General features: G+C 43.7%; 1 protein-coding gene and 1 non-coding gene across 2 annotated transcripts in view; one reads left to right on the top strand and one right to left on the bottom strand.

Annotated features, from left to right (window-relative positions):
* Positions 1 to 3,859: 3,859 nt before the first annotated feature.
* trnar-ccg (transfer RNA arginine (anticodon CCG)) lies at positions 3,860 to 3,932 on the top strand. The gene has a single exon. It is a non-coding gene; the product is annotated as a tRNA-Arg (tRNA).
* A 4,561-nt stretch (positions 3,933 to 8,493) lies between these two features.
* The window catches only part of tmprss6 (transmembrane serine protease 6), a 22,683-nt gene continuing 13,404 nt past the window's right edge, over positions 8,494 to 17,772 (bottom strand). The window contains exons 9-18 of the mRNA XM_008304427.1: positions 17,615 to 17,727; positions 17,307 to 17,416; positions 16,252 to 16,394; positions 16,034 to 16,132; positions 14,695 to 14,808; positions 14,360 to 14,476; positions 13,522 to 13,690; positions 12,666 to 12,943; positions 9,852 to 9,988; positions 8,494 to 9,038 (exon numbers count right to left, since the gene is read on the bottom strand). Of these exons, the coding sequence (XP_008302649.1) occupies positions 8,874 to 9,038; positions 9,852 to 9,988; positions 12,666 to 12,943; positions 13,522 to 13,690; positions 14,360 to 14,476; positions 14,695 to 14,808; positions 16,034 to 16,132; positions 16,252 to 16,394; positions 17,307 to 17,416; positions 17,615 to 17,727 (1,445 nt within the window). The 3' untranslated portion in view covers positions 8,494 to 8,873. The remainder of the gene's footprint in view (positions 9,039 to 9,851; positions 9,989 to 12,665; positions 12,944 to 13,521; positions 13,691 to 14,359; positions 14,477 to 14,694; positions 14,809 to 16,033; positions 16,133 to 16,251; positions 16,395 to 17,306; positions 17,417 to 17,614; positions 17,728 to 17,772) is intronic.

The raw sequence follows: 17,772 nt of genomic DNA on the forward strand, positions 1-17,772 counted from the left end.
AGGCTGCTTGAAAGACGTTAAACTTAACTGAAGTCCAAGTGGTCATAGAATATTTGGTAAGTCATCAAAACTTTACCGTTGAGGGCAACTTCCTCACTATTTTGTCGTCTTTGTCAAAAGTGCAGCAGCAGCTTCCCTTCATGCTCCTGTGTTGGTTTGTTTGAGTTTCTGTGTGAGTTATGATGATAAATGCACTGCGTCTTAGCCTGCATCCGTGGCATGTACTCAGTTCTTCCATAACTGTGAAAAATTGGCTTGTAAATCCCATTGTGCGCGAGGACACTGCTTACAGTACTGCAAGGCCAGTGTTCACGGTTCAGTGAGTGCAGTGAAGATGTTTTAATCTAGCAGCCCCGCGGACAGCAAGTAAACTACTAGATGGAGATTAAGTGGATTTCATGTTGCTGTGGACAAAGTTATTACCACACACACACACACACACACACACACACACAAGCGTGCAGCTATACCTGCAATCTTATAGCAAAGGCTGAGCAGAATTTATCTTGTGCTTGATCTCATTTATTAAGATGTATGTGCTTTAGTAACCTCTAACAGTGAGTCGTCCGCGGTCCAGAGATAAACAAACCTACATTACACTCTTCATGCGCTGCAGTTCTGTGAGAATGTTCGTTTATTCAAGGAGATTATTAAAGTCGCTCTCCGGTTGTTGGTTTAACCGCTAAAAACTCATCTGTGTGTGTCAGAGGTTCATATTTTCTCCATGAAAATAATCTCTTCCTGCTTTAAAAGGACTTAGATGTATCTCTACACCGATGCTTCCTTTAAAGAGTGCGGATCTATGAACCTCTTTCTTCACCCGTTCCTACCTAATGACTGCTGCTGAAGCACATGTGCTCACTTAAGACTCAATCACTGTAGAACTAGTCTGTGCTGCACAGTGGCGTGTTGTGATACTGGAGTATTTCAGCCACAGATGTTTGGACCAGAAACTGATTCTGAAGAAGCATGATGACTAAAAAAAAAGGGGACCATCCTGCAAGGTGATAGGATTCAGAAGTTTGTCTAAATAATGTTACAGGGCGCTGCGCCCTCTTACCAAAATGCCAATTGAGCCCTAGTAACACTTGGGTTCTTATATGCTGCCGTACAACATGCAATCTTCACGAAAACGATCTTCTCTGCCGTGAAAATATCCCAGCACCATCACAAGACAATGTATCTGATCATCAAAAACTGTGATGGCTGTGCGGGCAGACCCAAACGAAAAGGGGAGGCAGGAGAAACAGGTTATAAAGAAAAGGTTTTATTAATAAGGGTGAGGGAGTGGAGGTCACCAGGAGCAGGAACCAGATGCAGGAGTGTCAGTCGAGGGGGGTGCAGGTGGAGGTTGGCCGTGCTGGGATCCGAGGAGGGGGAAGTGCTGCCGAGGTAGTGCTGGAGAGGGAGGCATGGAGGAATCCAAGGACGGTGCTCAGGGGACGGTGCTCAAGGGACGTGCTCGAGGTGCTTCTTCCCGGGGGGAGGTTTTCCCAGTGCAGGTGCTCGTGGAAGGAGAACTTCTCATGAGGGTGCTCGTAGCGGTGGGCTCCGTGGTGAAGCTGGAGAGGGCTACGGCTGGTGTGGCTCGTGAAACGCTGGAGGCAAACAAAAACACATGAATTATTCGAGACCCGAAAATACTTAAACTTAGTTATAATGCTTCGCAGAGGAGAGCAACTAAGCGGCCTGGCTGTACCACGAGGACGAATCACAATCATCTGGCGCTGGAGATCTGTGAGACGCTGGTATTTCAGGTGCTCCGCTGATGAGCTGATGAGTTGCACCTGCCAGCGCTAGAAGGTCCTCTCCCCTTCAGCTCCGCCCAGCCTGCAGAGAAAACACACGCCTACCAAGACACAAACACAGGAGGCAGAGAAAAACCCACAAAATACAAAACAAATACCATAACCCTCACAAAAACGTTATAATGACTCCAGTATATTCCGATTGCGGTAGATACACCGTTAGACGGTGCAAAAAACGATCAAATTGGCGTTTTCCATGCTGAGGCGCCATATTGTTTTGGTGTTAGCTGCTCTCGCGAGATTTCATACAGGTTACATGCAAGGTCAGCTGACCTACACAGCGAGATTTCTCCAGACTGAATGACCTTTCACTCACTGGGGCGGGAGCTTTGACAGCAACGGTCACGTTGTGAGCTGTTTTTGTTGAAGCTTGGGCATTTAAAGATGTCGTCCGGCGGGTCCCTGACACTGTTACACTGGTTAAAGTACATGCATGTGTATCATGGTGCAGTACGAGCATGTCAGAGCATTCCAAGTACGAGTAAATAGAAGTTTTGCCAATACTAGTATTTGTATTACGGTTCTAACCAAACAACAATTGCTCAACAGTTGATAGTGTCTTGATTTCTGAAGTTTCATGAGCTAAAACTTCTCTCTCAGATAGCCTCAGAATGTCACATTTAAGCATCATTCCCTCCTCGGTCACTTTGCTCCCTCGACATGGTGTGCTCCCTCATAAAAACCTTTTTCTAGAAAACCCCTGGGATTGGTTACTTCAGTTTGTTGTGTATGAAAATCTAAATGTGTTTCAAGACTCTGCAGTCTCAAATTGGAAACGCTCGGCCATAATGATGACTGTTTGTTTTGCTCATGATGTAGTTTCAAGAAGATAAATAGAACACCATATGGACATGTTAGCAAAGTGAAAAAACTTTATTTCCACCTAAGAAGACCTTTAAATTCTAAGATCTGTATTTTCCTTGCAGCATTTAAGCTCGCTGGCCACCTCATCAGATTTTGTTCTGACTGTTCAGTTGTGCAACATGAGACCTACTTGGATTCTGTTTTGAGGTCAAAGAGGCTCTTTGGAATTGCCGGATCCTTCAATTCCATCTCAGGGCGTTTTCATATTTGGCCTAAATACTTGTAGCTTGACCCTCGTTTGAAAAGAGGAGGTCATTATGTGAGATTTGTTCTCACAGCAGCCGACATCCAGCCGCCTCCCGTCAGGCTGCTGCGCTGACCGATGAGCGACGCGATCAAGCTACACATCTATGGAGTGGATTCCTTGAAATAAATTCTGTAACAGATTCAAGGTAACATGATCAAGAAGATTCGCAGTCATCCAGGTCGTGGTGATCCTCGTAGATTCTCGTAGTCTTAATGGCTCCTTAAGGAGGTATCTGGAACTCCCAACTAGTCAGTCAGAAGTGATGAAGCCTCTTGGATGAGAGGTGGAACGTCTTCAAGGAACTCCAGTTGCTACGATTAATCCACGAGAATTACCAAAGCACCACTGGCATCCAATGACATACACAAAATGCTGAGTCTTTAAGTAGTTCTTTTGACGCTGAATCCACAAATGTCCTTCTGTATCAGGTGGAAGCCACGTTTTTTCTTTATTTCACTTCGACACGATCAAGACCGAGAAAGTTTTGGGTGCCGAGTCGAAAACCGATTTAACTTTGAGCGCCCTAAGGACACACATAATGTATTTTGTTGAGTAACACCAAATGTAATTACGTTTTGTTTGCATTCGGGTCCGCGGGGCATCTTTAAATCCGAGCCGCACACAACAGTCAAGGTGGAGATGCTGTAACTTATACCATCCTCGCTTTCTTTAAGGGAAAACAGTACCTCTGCTGCTAATAACGTATGCTGAGCTTCATATCCTTGTTAAACACAAGTTGTGAGCGACGGGGATGTGTGTATTCCAACTCAGGACTTTTGATTATTATTTCATTGAGGAGTTTTATTTGTTCTGATAGAAGATGAAAACAGAAGACACAGCATGTCAGCTTTGGGAGATTATAAATTGTGTTGTCAGATTCAATCAAATAGCAGCAAAGCTTTTTCACGTCCTTGTGTCTATTTTCTTCTCCTCTACATGTGGCCCAGTGGCCTAATGGATAAGGCATCAGCCTCCGGAGCTGGGGATTGTGGGTTCAAGTCCCACCTGGGTCGTGCACAGCATCTCTCTTACTGTTCATTTCAAAATTATTACATAAGCAGACCTGCTAAATGAGCTCTCTGGTACCTCAGTAGGTGTTGTTGTTTGATACGTTAGTCGATTAAAGTGTCACAATATAAACTCCGAGAACTAAGACACCTCATTTATTTCCCAAACAGCTGAGTGGCCACAGAAACATCTGGGGCCAGTCATCGGAGTTTCCAGCCAAGAACCGTTGACCACAGCTTGTATTTTTCCAGTCATCAGACCTCAGGCTCAGCTGGCTATCACCTCTCCCTTGTTTCCCCGCTGATATAATACGTACCGCTGTGCCAGTTCAAAATAAAAGACACAAGCGTATTCCAGCCCTGTGACGCTTCCAACTTATTCCCTACTTTTTAGTCCAGCGTTATAAACATCCTAAAAGCAATCCATGGAGATTGGATCTGTCCATTGCTGGGGTTAATTACAAGCTCTGATGTCATGTTTTAGGATTTCTTTCTTACTTTGACTATTGATTCTTGATTTTTTTCCTGTAAAGTCATCAGGATGAATTAACAAAAGCATGAAATATTGTGAACTCCGGTGCAGAAGTCCCTCCAGTACATTCTGTTCTTTGGTTTTTGACTCACACAAACACATGGAAATCAGGAATTATAGCTCTGGAAAGGCTTTAGATTCCCAAACATGTATTCCATGTGGCTGATATTTCAACGTGGCGTGTTTGTTTATAGCTACTGTAAATATTGTAGTCAGTGTCTAATAAGCTTTGAGTATAGACAAGATATACATTATGGTGCTCTGTTAGTTGGAATGGAACCAGCTCCATCTGTCCTCCTAAATGTTTTCACAGGCAAAGCAAAACATAAGAGCAGCAAGATGGCCGATGGCCATAATTTAATCAACATCCCATGCCAAGTCTGCCGGCCTTTTTCTTCTGGCTCTCTCCTCTGCACAATTTTGTTAATCACTCTTCCACTTTAGGCTGCACTCATTTATATTCCTCTACTTTCCCAATCAGTAAACTAGTTGATTCCTCTTATGTATGGATGGATTGTCGAATTGTTTGAATATGTTGATTGATGAAGCTGCTGGCCTCCGTAACTCAATCAGAGTCTGTCTACGTCTTCTGTCTGGCACCCCCCTCCACCACCAGCGACCCGAAAATACCTCAACTTCCCCGAGTGGGGCACAGCTTATAATGCAGGCAAACGAGCGATCCCAGACACATATTTCAAGGCAACCGTCGTGTTTATAGAGGGTAAACATATACAAGAACCTTGTTTTGAGGACCTCTGGGACTATATGTGACATTGCCTGGGAGGCTGGGAAAGTCTTTTTTTGACACACAGCTGTAGCTCGCTGGCCTAGTTTTTTAGTAGATTTAGAATCGCAGATGAGAACTACTTTACAGAGTTTTATTCTTTCTGTACATCAGTGGCCTGATGAATAAGGCTGCTGATTTTGGGTTCACGTCCCGCCTAGGTTGTGTTCACGACATGTGATGTGCGTTTATCACGAACAACAAGTGCAAAAGGTCATCAGTGAATCATTGCCTGGTTCAACCTTTAATAACGCCCGCTTGCTTTCTGTGTAAATGTCGCCCCCTAATGGTGCCTCAAGGGAAGAGCTTCAAAAGTATTTAAACTTCAAGACACGGATGTAATATAATGTGGTGTCATTTGGGCTGAACAAAAGTATTCTTTTTAAATTTTTAATAAACACATCTGCTCTTTTACAGTCAGTCAAAACATTTTTTTTTTTTTAAAACATGCTCTATGAAAAGCTGTGAAGGTCATTTAGAAGCACTGAACATTATTGTATAGGTAACTGCCATGATGGATGGCTTTTGTGGCCCCCAGAGGCCAGTTTGAGCACTGTAGTTATGCTTCATAGAGCAGAACTGCCATTATGGTTTACAGCCTAATAAAAGACCAATTACACTGAAAATGGGAACTTCAAAAATATTGAAACATCCCCCGAGGATTAGGGCTCATTTCCAGAGTGAAAAAGATGAGCAAAAGAAGGAAAGGAGGAGAAGTTAATGAGACACAGAGTAGATAGATAGATAGATAGATAGATAGATAGATAGATAGATAGATAGATAGATAGATAGATAGATAGATAGATAGATAGATAGATAGATAGCATCCCCCAGAATTAATTCAAGCTCCTCAGAAAAAAAAAAAAAGGTTCTTTGTCCCATTTTTATTTTATTTTATTTTTAAATTTTTTTGCGAATCACCATGACTCATGAGCATCCAGCCACAGGGAGGGATGCCAAGCTCTGGCACCTGCTCCCAGTCCCTTTGAGAATATCGTTGCTGCTCGTAATAAAATCAGCTGAAAAGAAAAATCGCCTCTCCTTGGACACAGTGATTCACAGTCCCCGAAAATAACCACTTAGACTTCTGAAAAGCGACTTGTGAAAGAGAACATTAAACCTTACACCTGCAAAGTGTGTCATGTGGAATCGCTCGCCAAAGGATGAGGTATTACCTCGGCTGCAGTTGCGTGGATTTCCGAGGGAGGGAGTTGTTATTCGCAGGCCTGTACACTATCTACGTGGCTCTGGGGATGAGTTCAGCATCGTGTCCCGGGCCGGCTGCCTGCTTAAAGCTTCAGACTTGGGTCGGTCTCGGGTGGGATTACTCTCAAGTATAACTAATGCATAATGTTCTTCTGTCACTCTTTTACTCTCTCCGACTGTGGCTTGCATTAAATATGTGTCAGTGTGTCGCAAGTGGGAATGCTCGCTTGGAAGATACAAAAAATAGGAGGTATGTTGCACTAGCCTGGTGAGCTAGCGACATGAATGGATGAAATAAAGCAAAAGTAGAGCATCCTAAAATCCCCAAAGATTCAGAGAAGGCATTACATTTTTGTCCCTGCCTTCACCCTGAGTCAGCTGGGATAGGCTCCAGCTCCCCCACGACCCTAGTGAGGATTAAGCGGTGTATAGATAATGGATGGATGGATGCATGGATGGATAGATTGTTACTGGACATTTCAGTTCAGTTGGGAAAATGTGTTTTAGGTTTACCAGCCACATTCACAGAGCATCCATTAGTTGGGTTTGAGTCAGTAAGATGTGAAGTCTGGGGGCCCAGGTTTCGGCCTGTACAGAAGTCTTGATGGTCCATCTTTTGGCTGTTTGCTCCACCATTAAATGGATATTCACTGTCTTCAGACCATGGATCCAAATGAACTTAGTAACCTCCTCAATTCTCTTTGAGCTCCAGGTTTCTCTTATCCTTTGAAATATCTCGACTAACTTTAAATACTGGCACAAAAATGTGTACAAATGCCTGTACTTCCGAAAGGATGCGTCCTAATGACTTTGGCGACACCCTGGCTTTGCCTCCAGCACCACCAAGAGGCTGACACTTGTGGTTTAGTGGTGTTGAGACAGTTCTGTGTTCATGACTTCTTCAGTGACATCCTGTTTCATCTGCTTTCCTCATGTCAAAATCCTAATCAGTCCAGTATTTTTGGATTCTGACCAAATGCACGCACAACTAATTATGTCCACCAGCCTTAGCAGTAATTAGTATTGCTTCCCTTCCTTCTTCCTGGTCTCCTTCTTGCCACTCCTTCTGCACCTGTATCTATTCCCCCCTATTACTCCTGCAGTACCATAGACTGTACATAAAACATGGACATAGCGTTGAAAAAGGTAAAGCTAATGCCTACAGGCTGCATTCTTTCTAACGACCAGCAGGGGCAGCACCTCAGGTTGGAATAAGAAGTCAGATTGTATCATGAGAAAATGGACCTGCTTCTTAATTGATTTATTACCACAGTAAACATTTTCCTTATAAGTTTATGGTCTCAATTCCTACTTTTATGTCTCCTTAAATACAGCATGATGTGCATTTTATAAATTATGCTCTAATTTAGAGGAAAAAAATATGATAAAGCAAAGCAGGGGGCATAACTGCAAGTTGGTACGATATGTGGTTACGTAGGGCCCTTGAGTTCTTAATTAAATCCTGGAAACAACAAGTCACAAGATCCATTTTTTTCAACTATATGTCACAGGGGCTTTATCATCTTTTTTTTTTACAGTCTATGTGAAGTATACACCAGCTCTGCTTCTTCTAAAAGAGATCTACAAGACTACAGGGATCCATCCAGAACAGATTGAAAACAAACCTGTCTGAAACTTTCCCATCTGGTTTACTTCATGTCTTCAGTGTTGATTATTCTTTTAGTAGGTTTAGTTCTCACGTCATTGCTACCCAGCAACTACCACTTGTATTTTAGGATGCTTCCTGTTTTTGAGCCTGTCCGTCTTTGGACTCTGTAGAACTAAGCCGGCAGACAAACATGGGTAGCGTTCAAAGACAACCTTTTGCAACCTCAAGCAAAACCTACAATTTTTATTTGCCTTTTTCTCCTGTTGTGCTTTCTGGTTCTCAGTTAAGTTCTAATTTGCAAGCATGCTAACATGCTTAGCTAACATGCATATTGACTTTAGCATTTAAAGCCATTAGCATCGCCGCACACTTGTCTTGTATTTCACATCAACCAGTCAGACATGCAAACACAACGTATATGACTAAGATTTTTTTCATGCCTTCAAGCTTTAATTGTTATATTTCTCAAATGACAAACATTCTGTCTGTAATACGGTGAATGATCACCCAAGGGATGATTTACAAAGTACTTCAATTTGTTTACGCACTGTCCATTACATTCCATTTTTTTTATTTCATTTTTGCCATTTGGCGCGTTTCTTTTTACCGCACGCTGGAAACAACGGATGAACACTTCATCATATCTGTCCTGAGAGGCGTCACATAAAAGAGGTTTTTTAAAGCCTTTCACATTTCGCCATTGTGCCGCTCGGATGAGAGGCGATCTGTGCAGGCACCAGCTGTCATTGTTTTAATTTGCAACCAGCTTAGGGTTATGAAGGTATTGATGTGAGGATGATGAAGATTCTCAGTGACTCAGGGGCTGCCGATGACCTGCTTGATCCAGTCTGTGAGCCTGGTGATGCGAGTGTAGACGCCGTAGTAGTCTGGGCGCCCGCAGCCTTTGCCCCAGCTCACCACCCCGGCCAGGAACCAGCGACCCGACGGCTCCTGACAAACCAACGGACCACCTGAGTCTCCCTGACAGAGGCAGGAAATGTTAAAGGGGGAAGGATTATAATGTCTTTACAGCACAAAACGACCACAATAATGGAAAGTGTTTGTCATCATTAAAATTGATTCAGCTATGACATCACTGGGTGTCTAACTTCTAAACCTTGTTTTATGGCCTGACTGTCACCCAGAGGACGTTCAAGAGACATTCACAAGATTTAGATTTTTCCATTGAATAGAAACAAATAGAGAACAAGAAACTACCTATATTGCATCATGACTGAAAGATTATACCCAACTCATACTGAAATTTAAGCATCACTCTTCAGGCACAACAATGAAACATGCAGTTTAAATGCTGAACGTGTGTTGAAACCGTGCTTTTTAGTTTTCTGTCTGTAACGTCACCATTGGGAGCCATGTGTCTGTCCACCCACCAAAGTCCAAAATTCACTCTCCTTTAATTTCTTTCTTGCTTTCCACTAACTCCTGAGCAAAGTCTCAGCCCCTTCGACTGCTAATTGCTCCACTGTGTTCCCCAGCTACTCTCTAACTGCAGTTTTGTGCTGAGCCAGGATGTTTCAGTGGGTTTTAGAGCTTTCTTTGTCGACTGTAAAGCCTAGACACCAAGTTCAAGGATGCAAAAAAAAAAAAAGAAAAGAAAGAAAAAATCCCTTAGAGCTGAGGGGAGCTGCAGAGTTACTGTAGCTCCTAATTCTCTGTGTTGGGTTCGTCTACCAGAGCGTTATTTCACATTTAACAATTTGATCCATTATTTTTAAATGGAAATATTAACTGCATCCAAACTGGGTTGTGAAATGAAGTGAACATCTTCTGTACCTGACAGGCATCTTTTTCTCCACTGCGATAACCAGCACAAAGCATTCTGGGAGTGACCAGGTGGCCATAGGAACGAACACAGGCCTCCTCGCTGACCAGACGAACATCCACCTTCTGGAGCAAATTACTGGCAGCGCCTGGAAGTCAGAGGACATCGTAGAAGAGGCTAAGAGAATGTCTTCTGGAAACAATTTGCTGTTTATACAATACAGAAAATGCACAAGCTAGATTTTCAAGATAAAGCCAAAAGTCGTCATTCGCCTCACACTCATTCTAAAAAGTCTTATAATATCTGCATCCTTACAGTGTCAAGAAACCATCTCACTCTAAGTACAGCGCTCCACCTTCACATTTTCTCCTTAATGTTACTTCCTGAAACTTTGCACGCCAGAAACCTGCCATCCAACACCTCCTCTCTCTCTCTCTCTCTCTCTCAGCCGTTATCCCCCTTTTTAATTCCATCAAGACACCCGACACCACTTCCACCCACACTGCTCTATCTCCTCCTGCCTCTTTCATTTAAATGACTTCATTTCATGTGTGTTTGCTCAGTTATCATAACAGCACACCCACTTGCTTCCACGTTACCAACACACCATCACTCCCCACACTTTGTAGGCCATTTTAAAGAGCCGTCATGAGGACTACACGATCATATTCAGTAGCACTGTACATAAGCTAGTGAGGGGAAAGGGAGTAAAAAAGGCTTTATAACAACAACAACAAAAAAATGCTTAGTTGAAATTCCTTTTTGAAATAAGTCAAAAGCAGCAACTTTATTTTAAAGTTGTTACCGTTCATGAAAGTGCAGTTTGATTGTATTTAAAAGGAGTGATGATGTACAAACCAAAGCCTGTGGATGAATCTGAGAGGCTGCATGAGGTTCAATCAGATGAAAAGAGAAAGTACATAGCTGTGCAAATACAATTTTATTTGCCTCTTTTAAATTGTTGTTGAATTCTTTGCTCCTCTGGCCTCTATGTGATAAAAAGGTTTTACTTACCTTTGAAATAAATAAGGATTACAAGTTTTAAGATTTAAGACATAGTATATAAATTATATATCCATCCATCCATTATCTATACATCGCTTAATCCTCACTAGGGTCATGGGGGGCTGGAGTCTATACCAGCTGACTCAGGGTGAAGGCAGGTTCACCTGGACAGGTAACCAGTCTATCACAGGGCTACACTTAGAGACAGACAACCAAGCGCGGATGGATGTATGCCAACATTCCTTGACTATTAATGAAGGATGTGAACCAAAACTGGGTTGTAATTTATAAGGTGACGCTGAGTCGCTTCAAATAGTCACGAGTGATGCATCTGGATGAACACTGTCATGTTGAAATCTATGCAGAAGAAGAAGCCTGAGATCTTCTACAAGCTTCTTTTGTGCTCCTTCTACCAGACTGTGATGGCCAGTGCACTTTTCTTTGGTGTGGTGTGCTGAGGCACTGCAGAGAGAAACAGACTCAATAAACTGATTAAGAAGCTCCATCATTGGGCTTGAACTGGACACAGTTCAGCAGGTGAGAATGCTCAGGAAGCCGGACTCTAAAGTGAGCAGTGAAGCCCACCCACTTCATGTCATGGAGGTGTTTCTGCGGAGCACTTTCAGTCACAGCCTGATTCCTCTAAAATGCAGGACTGAACGCAGCAGGAGGTCCTTCCTGCTTCCAGCTGCCATCACGCTCTGCAATGTGCAATAAAACTGTATGGCTGCATGACTAAATGACACTTTATGTAGGTACGTTTTTAAAATCCATCTTTTGCATAGTCTAATTTTGCACACTTGGTACCTATTTATTTATCTTATTTAGATTTTTATTGTATATTTTGTTTTATATTTTATGTGTGCCTTCAATGTCGGGTGTCCTGTGGGGTTGTCTGTGTTTTTTCTTTTAATGTAGCTGCTGTTCAATAATCAATAAAGTAAATATCCTATCCTATCCTATCCTATCCTATCCTATCCTATCCTATCTTATCCTAGGTTTTCTAAAGAACCATACAACAACAGGCTGAAGAACATTGTCAGTTTAACAGGCACTCATATTGCCAGTGATGACAAGCAGAGGAGTTCTGTGGTTTCCAGACTACAACACCTGGCCTGATGTATACAACATTCCACATGACATTCACCACGTCGTTGCCGCATATGTTCAGGTCCATCAGGTCTTGACTGATCGAACCGTTGAGAGCATGTCATTGTTCCATTGCCAAAGAGTCCACCTGGAACACTGTCTTGCCTGCAGATGGCTGTTCTGACAAGGCAGCTCCTCTACATTGGTCTTCACGAGTAAAGGTCCTGACCCCTGAGGCGCCTCCTCACAGTGTTGACACTTCTGTGTCTTCCAGGAGTTTCCTGAGCCTTTTGAGATGCCGTACAAAACCGACATCTGAGATGGGAGAGCACAATATACCAATATACCTGATGTAGAGTCGGCCTGACAATAGTGGAGCTGTGACAGCCCAAACGAAGCACGACTTCTGGTGCAGACAGTTCACCCTCTAGCAGAGGCACTGCGCTTGATCATCATGGCATCGCACAGCCTTCAAATAAAACGGTCCTGCATTTTAGCTGAATATAGACAGATGCTTGCTCCTTTCTAAAAAGAACAAAAAAGGCCTACCTGCACAAGTGAGTGAAGAGCAAAAAAACAACCCAACATGCCAATCTTTCAGCGGACAAGATGCAAACTGCAAAGAAAGTGTTTTCATCGGCGCCGACTTAACCCGAAACACTGCTTCCACAAGGATTTCATGCTCCACATTCTCTCTACATCCCCCAAGCCTCCCGTCTGTCCCAGCTCACCTCCTTCGCGGAGCGCCCCCCAGCCGGTGACCCAGCAGAGCAGGCCTGGCTCCAGCTGGTGGGTGGGCGGGGGCAGGCAGGCAGGTCGAGCATGTCCAGCCAGCAGCACAGAGGCAGGCCGATCCAGCTTCAGCAGGGCCAGGTCGTAGTCGTGGGACTCGTAGTCGTAGTAGTGGTGAAGATGGATGCGTTGAACTCGCGCCACCTCCTCTGTGGGACTGCTGCGGTTGAGCAGGAGTTTACCCAAGTAGACGGTCCACAGTGAGGGGGAGTAGAGGCTGCAGCAGGAGCACAAGCAAGAGGTCGAATGTGTTAAAGCGGCAGCAAGCGTGCTGTCTTTCTTGCACTAGAATAATTTAAAATAACATGAAACCCACACAGTTTTTGAGTGATGGCAGCAAATATTCGAGCAACTGTTTCTGTGTTTCTTTAACTTCCTCATCCACTGAGATGACAAGACTTGCTTTAGGCTGCAAATACTTTTAATCACCATGCAAGGAAATTAAGTAGAGAAGAATAGTTAATCCTCTACAGGCTGTTGCAGTTATAGTTCTGGCCACAGTCCAGCCAGCTGAGTTGGGTTTGAAACACACAAGCAGATATAAATACACAAATACACTGGCTCTGAGTCAGACAGGCTGTCACAGCTAAACCCTGGACAGCAAACACACACCAGCAGAACTGAGAATAGACAAAGTTTGGATGAAACACAAAGATGAACATGATTTATAAAAACTATTAAAACACACACACAAAAAAAAGCATCATCAAAGTCAAAGTTATCTTGACACCACACAGCGCTTCAGGATGTTTTCCTTTTGACGGGAGTTTTCTAAAGCCTCATCACATGGCTTACCGGTCGTCATAGAAACAGTGGGCGGCAGACACGACCCACTGACTGGAGATCAGCGCACCGCCACAGATGTGGATGCCCCGCACCTGCAGGCTGGCCTGCCACGGCCACTCCCCCTCAGAGGCGTTGGTGCCGCCGACGATGCGGCTGGAAAACTGCCTCAGGCCGCAGTCTGAACACACACACACACACACACACACACACACAAACAGGTGGGAGCATGTGCTAAATATATAAACTGTAAAAACCTTGAGAGTTACTGAAAAAAATCAATGATATCCAGTTTGTCTAATGCTTCGAATGTCAACAAGAAAAAAAACAAGATAAATTAAACAGACTTTGTTGTCTCATCCATCCATCATACACCGCTTAATCCTCACTAGGGTCGTGGGGGGGCTGGAGTCTATCCCAGCCGACTTAGGGTGAAGGCAGGTTCACCTGGACAGGTCACCAGTCTATCACAGGGCTACACTTAGAGACAGACAACCAAGCACACTCACATTCACACCTACGGACAATTTAGAATCACCAATTAACCTCAACATGTTTCTGGACTGTGGGAGGAAGCCGGAGAACCCGGAGAGAACCCACGCTGCACGGGGAGAACATGGAGACTCCACGCAGAAAGATTCAGGTGGACACGAACTGGCAACCTTCTTGCTGCGAGGCAACAGTGCTACCAACTGCTCCACCTTGCAGCCCGTCTTTGTTGTCTTATTTTATTTAATTCCTATTAGGCACCAGGTTAATATTAGCCTTCAGAAAAGCTTGAAACTGGTCCGGAGAAAGTACCACGTTAAAAAAAACAATCGTACAATAAACCGAGTGTATATCTTCTCACCACACTGTTTCTCATCTGAAGCATCAGGACAGTCAGTAACAGAGTCACACTCAGGGTTCGGCTTCTTCAGACACGTCCCATCGGCACACACATAGGTCAGATCTGTACACTGCACACCTGGACACACACACATACAGGAAATTCTTTGTGCTTATACGGTCCATTGTGCAAATTAGGACTGGCTGTATTTCTTTATTAATGTTGCACATCTAAGTGCACAAAGAAAGCTTTATTTCAGAATGCTTTATAAATAGTGCAAAGATTGGAATTAACTGCCTGTTTCTAAGGGGAGTGGCATGTGTGAATACATGCGAGTCCACTTGTGAAGGTGTTACCATCAGTGCAGTTCATCTCGTCTGTGGCTTCAGGGCAGTCCGGGTGTTGGTCGCACACTTTGTAGTAGTCCACACACTGGCTGTCCTCCGGGCACTTGTACTGTGCTGCACACACTGAAACACACAAGAAAGTAGTCGCATTCATTTGTGTTCAGAAATTCAGCAACATTCAGTGACAGGAATTAAAGCTGCACCACGCAGACATCTGGAACAAAAAAAGAAGATCTGCCGCCCTTCTGCTGCAGCCCGTCCCTGTCTGTTCCAAAGCCCCTCAGATTAATACAAGCATCGAATGCACAGAAGTAGTCGAGTCTGTTTTATTTAGTGGTTCAGCCAGAATTCAAACTCCAGCCTCTCAAGTGTGCGTCCACTATCTAACCCATGGCAACACCACATCCTCCTCTCATTGTGGACTTGGTGTTGTTGCTATTTATACGCTCTGATCGGCGAAAAGCCCTGTGATTGGCTAAAATCCCCCATCAAGGGCTAGATTTTCTAAAGCACTAAAAAAAGAGATGCAACTTGAATGACAACATGCTAAAAGAAGTTCAGAGTGGAATTTTTTGCCTGATATAAAATACTGCCTTCCCCAGACTTTGATGGGATGTTGTGCACAAACAGAAAGACATTGAAAGAACACTATGTGATGTGGAGCAGGACAGAGGTAGCCTTCTGTGCTTCTTATTAACAGCTCATGTTTGATTGTCCTCGCAAGGAGTGTTTTAGAGACAGTAAAATGGATTTTCACCGTTTTATTATCATCAGTCTTCGCTTTTTATCAAACAAAAATTATATTTAGCAAAGCATTCAAACAAAGTCGACATATTCCTGCAGTCGTCTGTGTTTACATTGCATGAAAAATTATTTTACCATCCATAAAACAGCATTTTAATTAATGTGTACCTAACCTAAGTCAAATGAATAACAACACTGTGGCTTGACAAGCTGCCAAATCTCAAAGGTTTTAAATCGGGATGTACTGTCTGCCATCCAAGACTTAGAAAGAACAGGCCCGTCAGATCAGATCAGCATCACCCTCAGATTGTGAGCCAGCCAGATTTCATTAGCAGAACACCGACAAGGTTCACATTACAGTGGTTCTACTTGAGCATTTCTACCCTCAGCCGTGTCAGTCATGGAGGACCGGCTGCGTCATTCGTCCAGAAGTGCCACAAGTGGCTGCACAAGTGGTGTGTGGTGGCTGAGAGACTGTAAATTTAACTCTGTGTCAGTATTAGAGCATTTATTCTATTTGGAACATGAAGAGATGTCCTGTTTGAGCCCTAAAATAACTGACGATTATGTGTTCTGTCATGACTTGGAAACAGAAAACACACACCGCAGTTCCTCTCGTCAAGTCCATTGGGACAGTCCTTGATTCCATCACAGACGGGAACGCAGAGGCCGTTCACGGTGCACAAGAACCGGCCGGGGCAAGCTGTAGAAAACACACGAACAAACACACGAATCATTCAAGATTATGTTTATACGCAAGGTCAGAATATAACTGTCCAATTTATATATCCAAAATGTCTAGATTGTCTCTCCACAACTCACGATCTGACAGGTTGAAGACGCTGTAGTGCAGCTGGAGGCCCGGCCCCGTGAGCGACACCTCGGACGTCATGACGACTGTGGCCGTCGTAGAGAGCAGGAAGAGGCGTTCGTTGTAGGGCTGCAGACTTCTGGTGCCACACAGTCTGAGGAGAGAAGAGGGACGGGGGAAACTCATGGGAAACTGCAGTCATGAGACGATACAGCTGTGGTGGAAGCAAACGGAAAAGTGGAAATAGGATTGCTTCAAAATCCTCAAGCTCATACAAACACCTGAATGTCTTCACTGAAACTGGCCTCACATGTAAAGATTGTATGGTCCTCTACCTGAAGGCTCCGTGGGACAATGCTGCCCCCTGTTGGTCACTTGAGCACATCATTATCTAAACATTTTTGCTGTGCTATCTGGTCCATTTCTGCTTTTGATTTATCATTAAATAAACTGAAAGTACACACATCAGGGACCGCAGGGAAAACCTGCACTGCTGCTGCTGCCCCATACACTGAAATTATACACAGGTGGCTCTTTTAAATAAATTGTTCACAATAAGATGCACTTTTTTTTTTCTCTCTCTGATCTGCTCTTTAGTGCAGCAGGAATATTATTTCAGTTAATATATGCGATGTCTATTTATTGCTGCCACCTGCATGCGGTGTGGTGTCTGAAAGAAAAAGTAGGACTCAGCCTAAAACATCTATATTTATGTTGTATATTAGGGACTCAGCACCTGTGCAATACAAAAAAAACCCAACTGTATTAACATGTCTTTACACAAGGCTGTGAAAGAAAAACTATCTCACCAATTTGAAAAAAAAAAAAAGTGTATTGCACCAGATCACATCACTAAGAATTGTTTATTCATGTTGGTTGGCACTTCTACCATTTTATGAAAAGTAGGATAGGTTGTGTAATAACTCGAGAAGGAGTCAACAATCTCTGCCGATGTAAATCATATTTGCAAGCGAACCTCTCACTGCTTGTTGCTGTCAGGGAGACCTGAAGCGCTGCCGAATACAAAAATCAGAATGAGCCAAAGACTACATGTGGTGCAGTCTACCTGCGGTTCTGGATAATCCACTGTCCCTGGGTACAGGCCTGGTTGTAGCTGGCTCTGCTCAGCTCATAGCCCTCAAACTCCAGGGACAAGCCCATCCCTGCACTGGGCATCTGAGATCACGCACAGAGAATGGCACATAAGAAAAAAAACAAAAAACAAATCAAGAGATACACACATGACTTTCATAAAATATGTGATAGGAGCTGCTGTTCAGGGTTCAGAGCTTCTAATGTATATTTATTGACTGAACAAATGATTCAATCAATATGTCAGTCAGTAGAAGACGTATGGATGCAGGGGTGACTTACAGTAAAGTTCCAGGAACAGTTGGTGTTTGGAGGGTAGTAGCTGGGAAAGAAAGGTGTCCTTAGTGTTCCCTGAACCCCCGACACTGCCTTCAGCTGTATGCTGGAGTTACAGTCTGAGAAAGATAAAGACAGAGAGCAGGACAGATTCATCCATCCAT

The sequence above is a fragment of the Stegastes partitus genome, unplaced genomic scaffold, assembly GCF_000690725.1.
Source record: "Stegastes partitus isolate 25-593 unplaced genomic scaffold, Stegastes_partitus-1.0.2 Scaffold2217, whole genome shotgun sequence".
NCBI classification, from domain to species: domain Eukaryota; kingdom Metazoa; phylum Chordata; class Actinopteri; family Pomacentridae; genus Stegastes; species Stegastes partitus.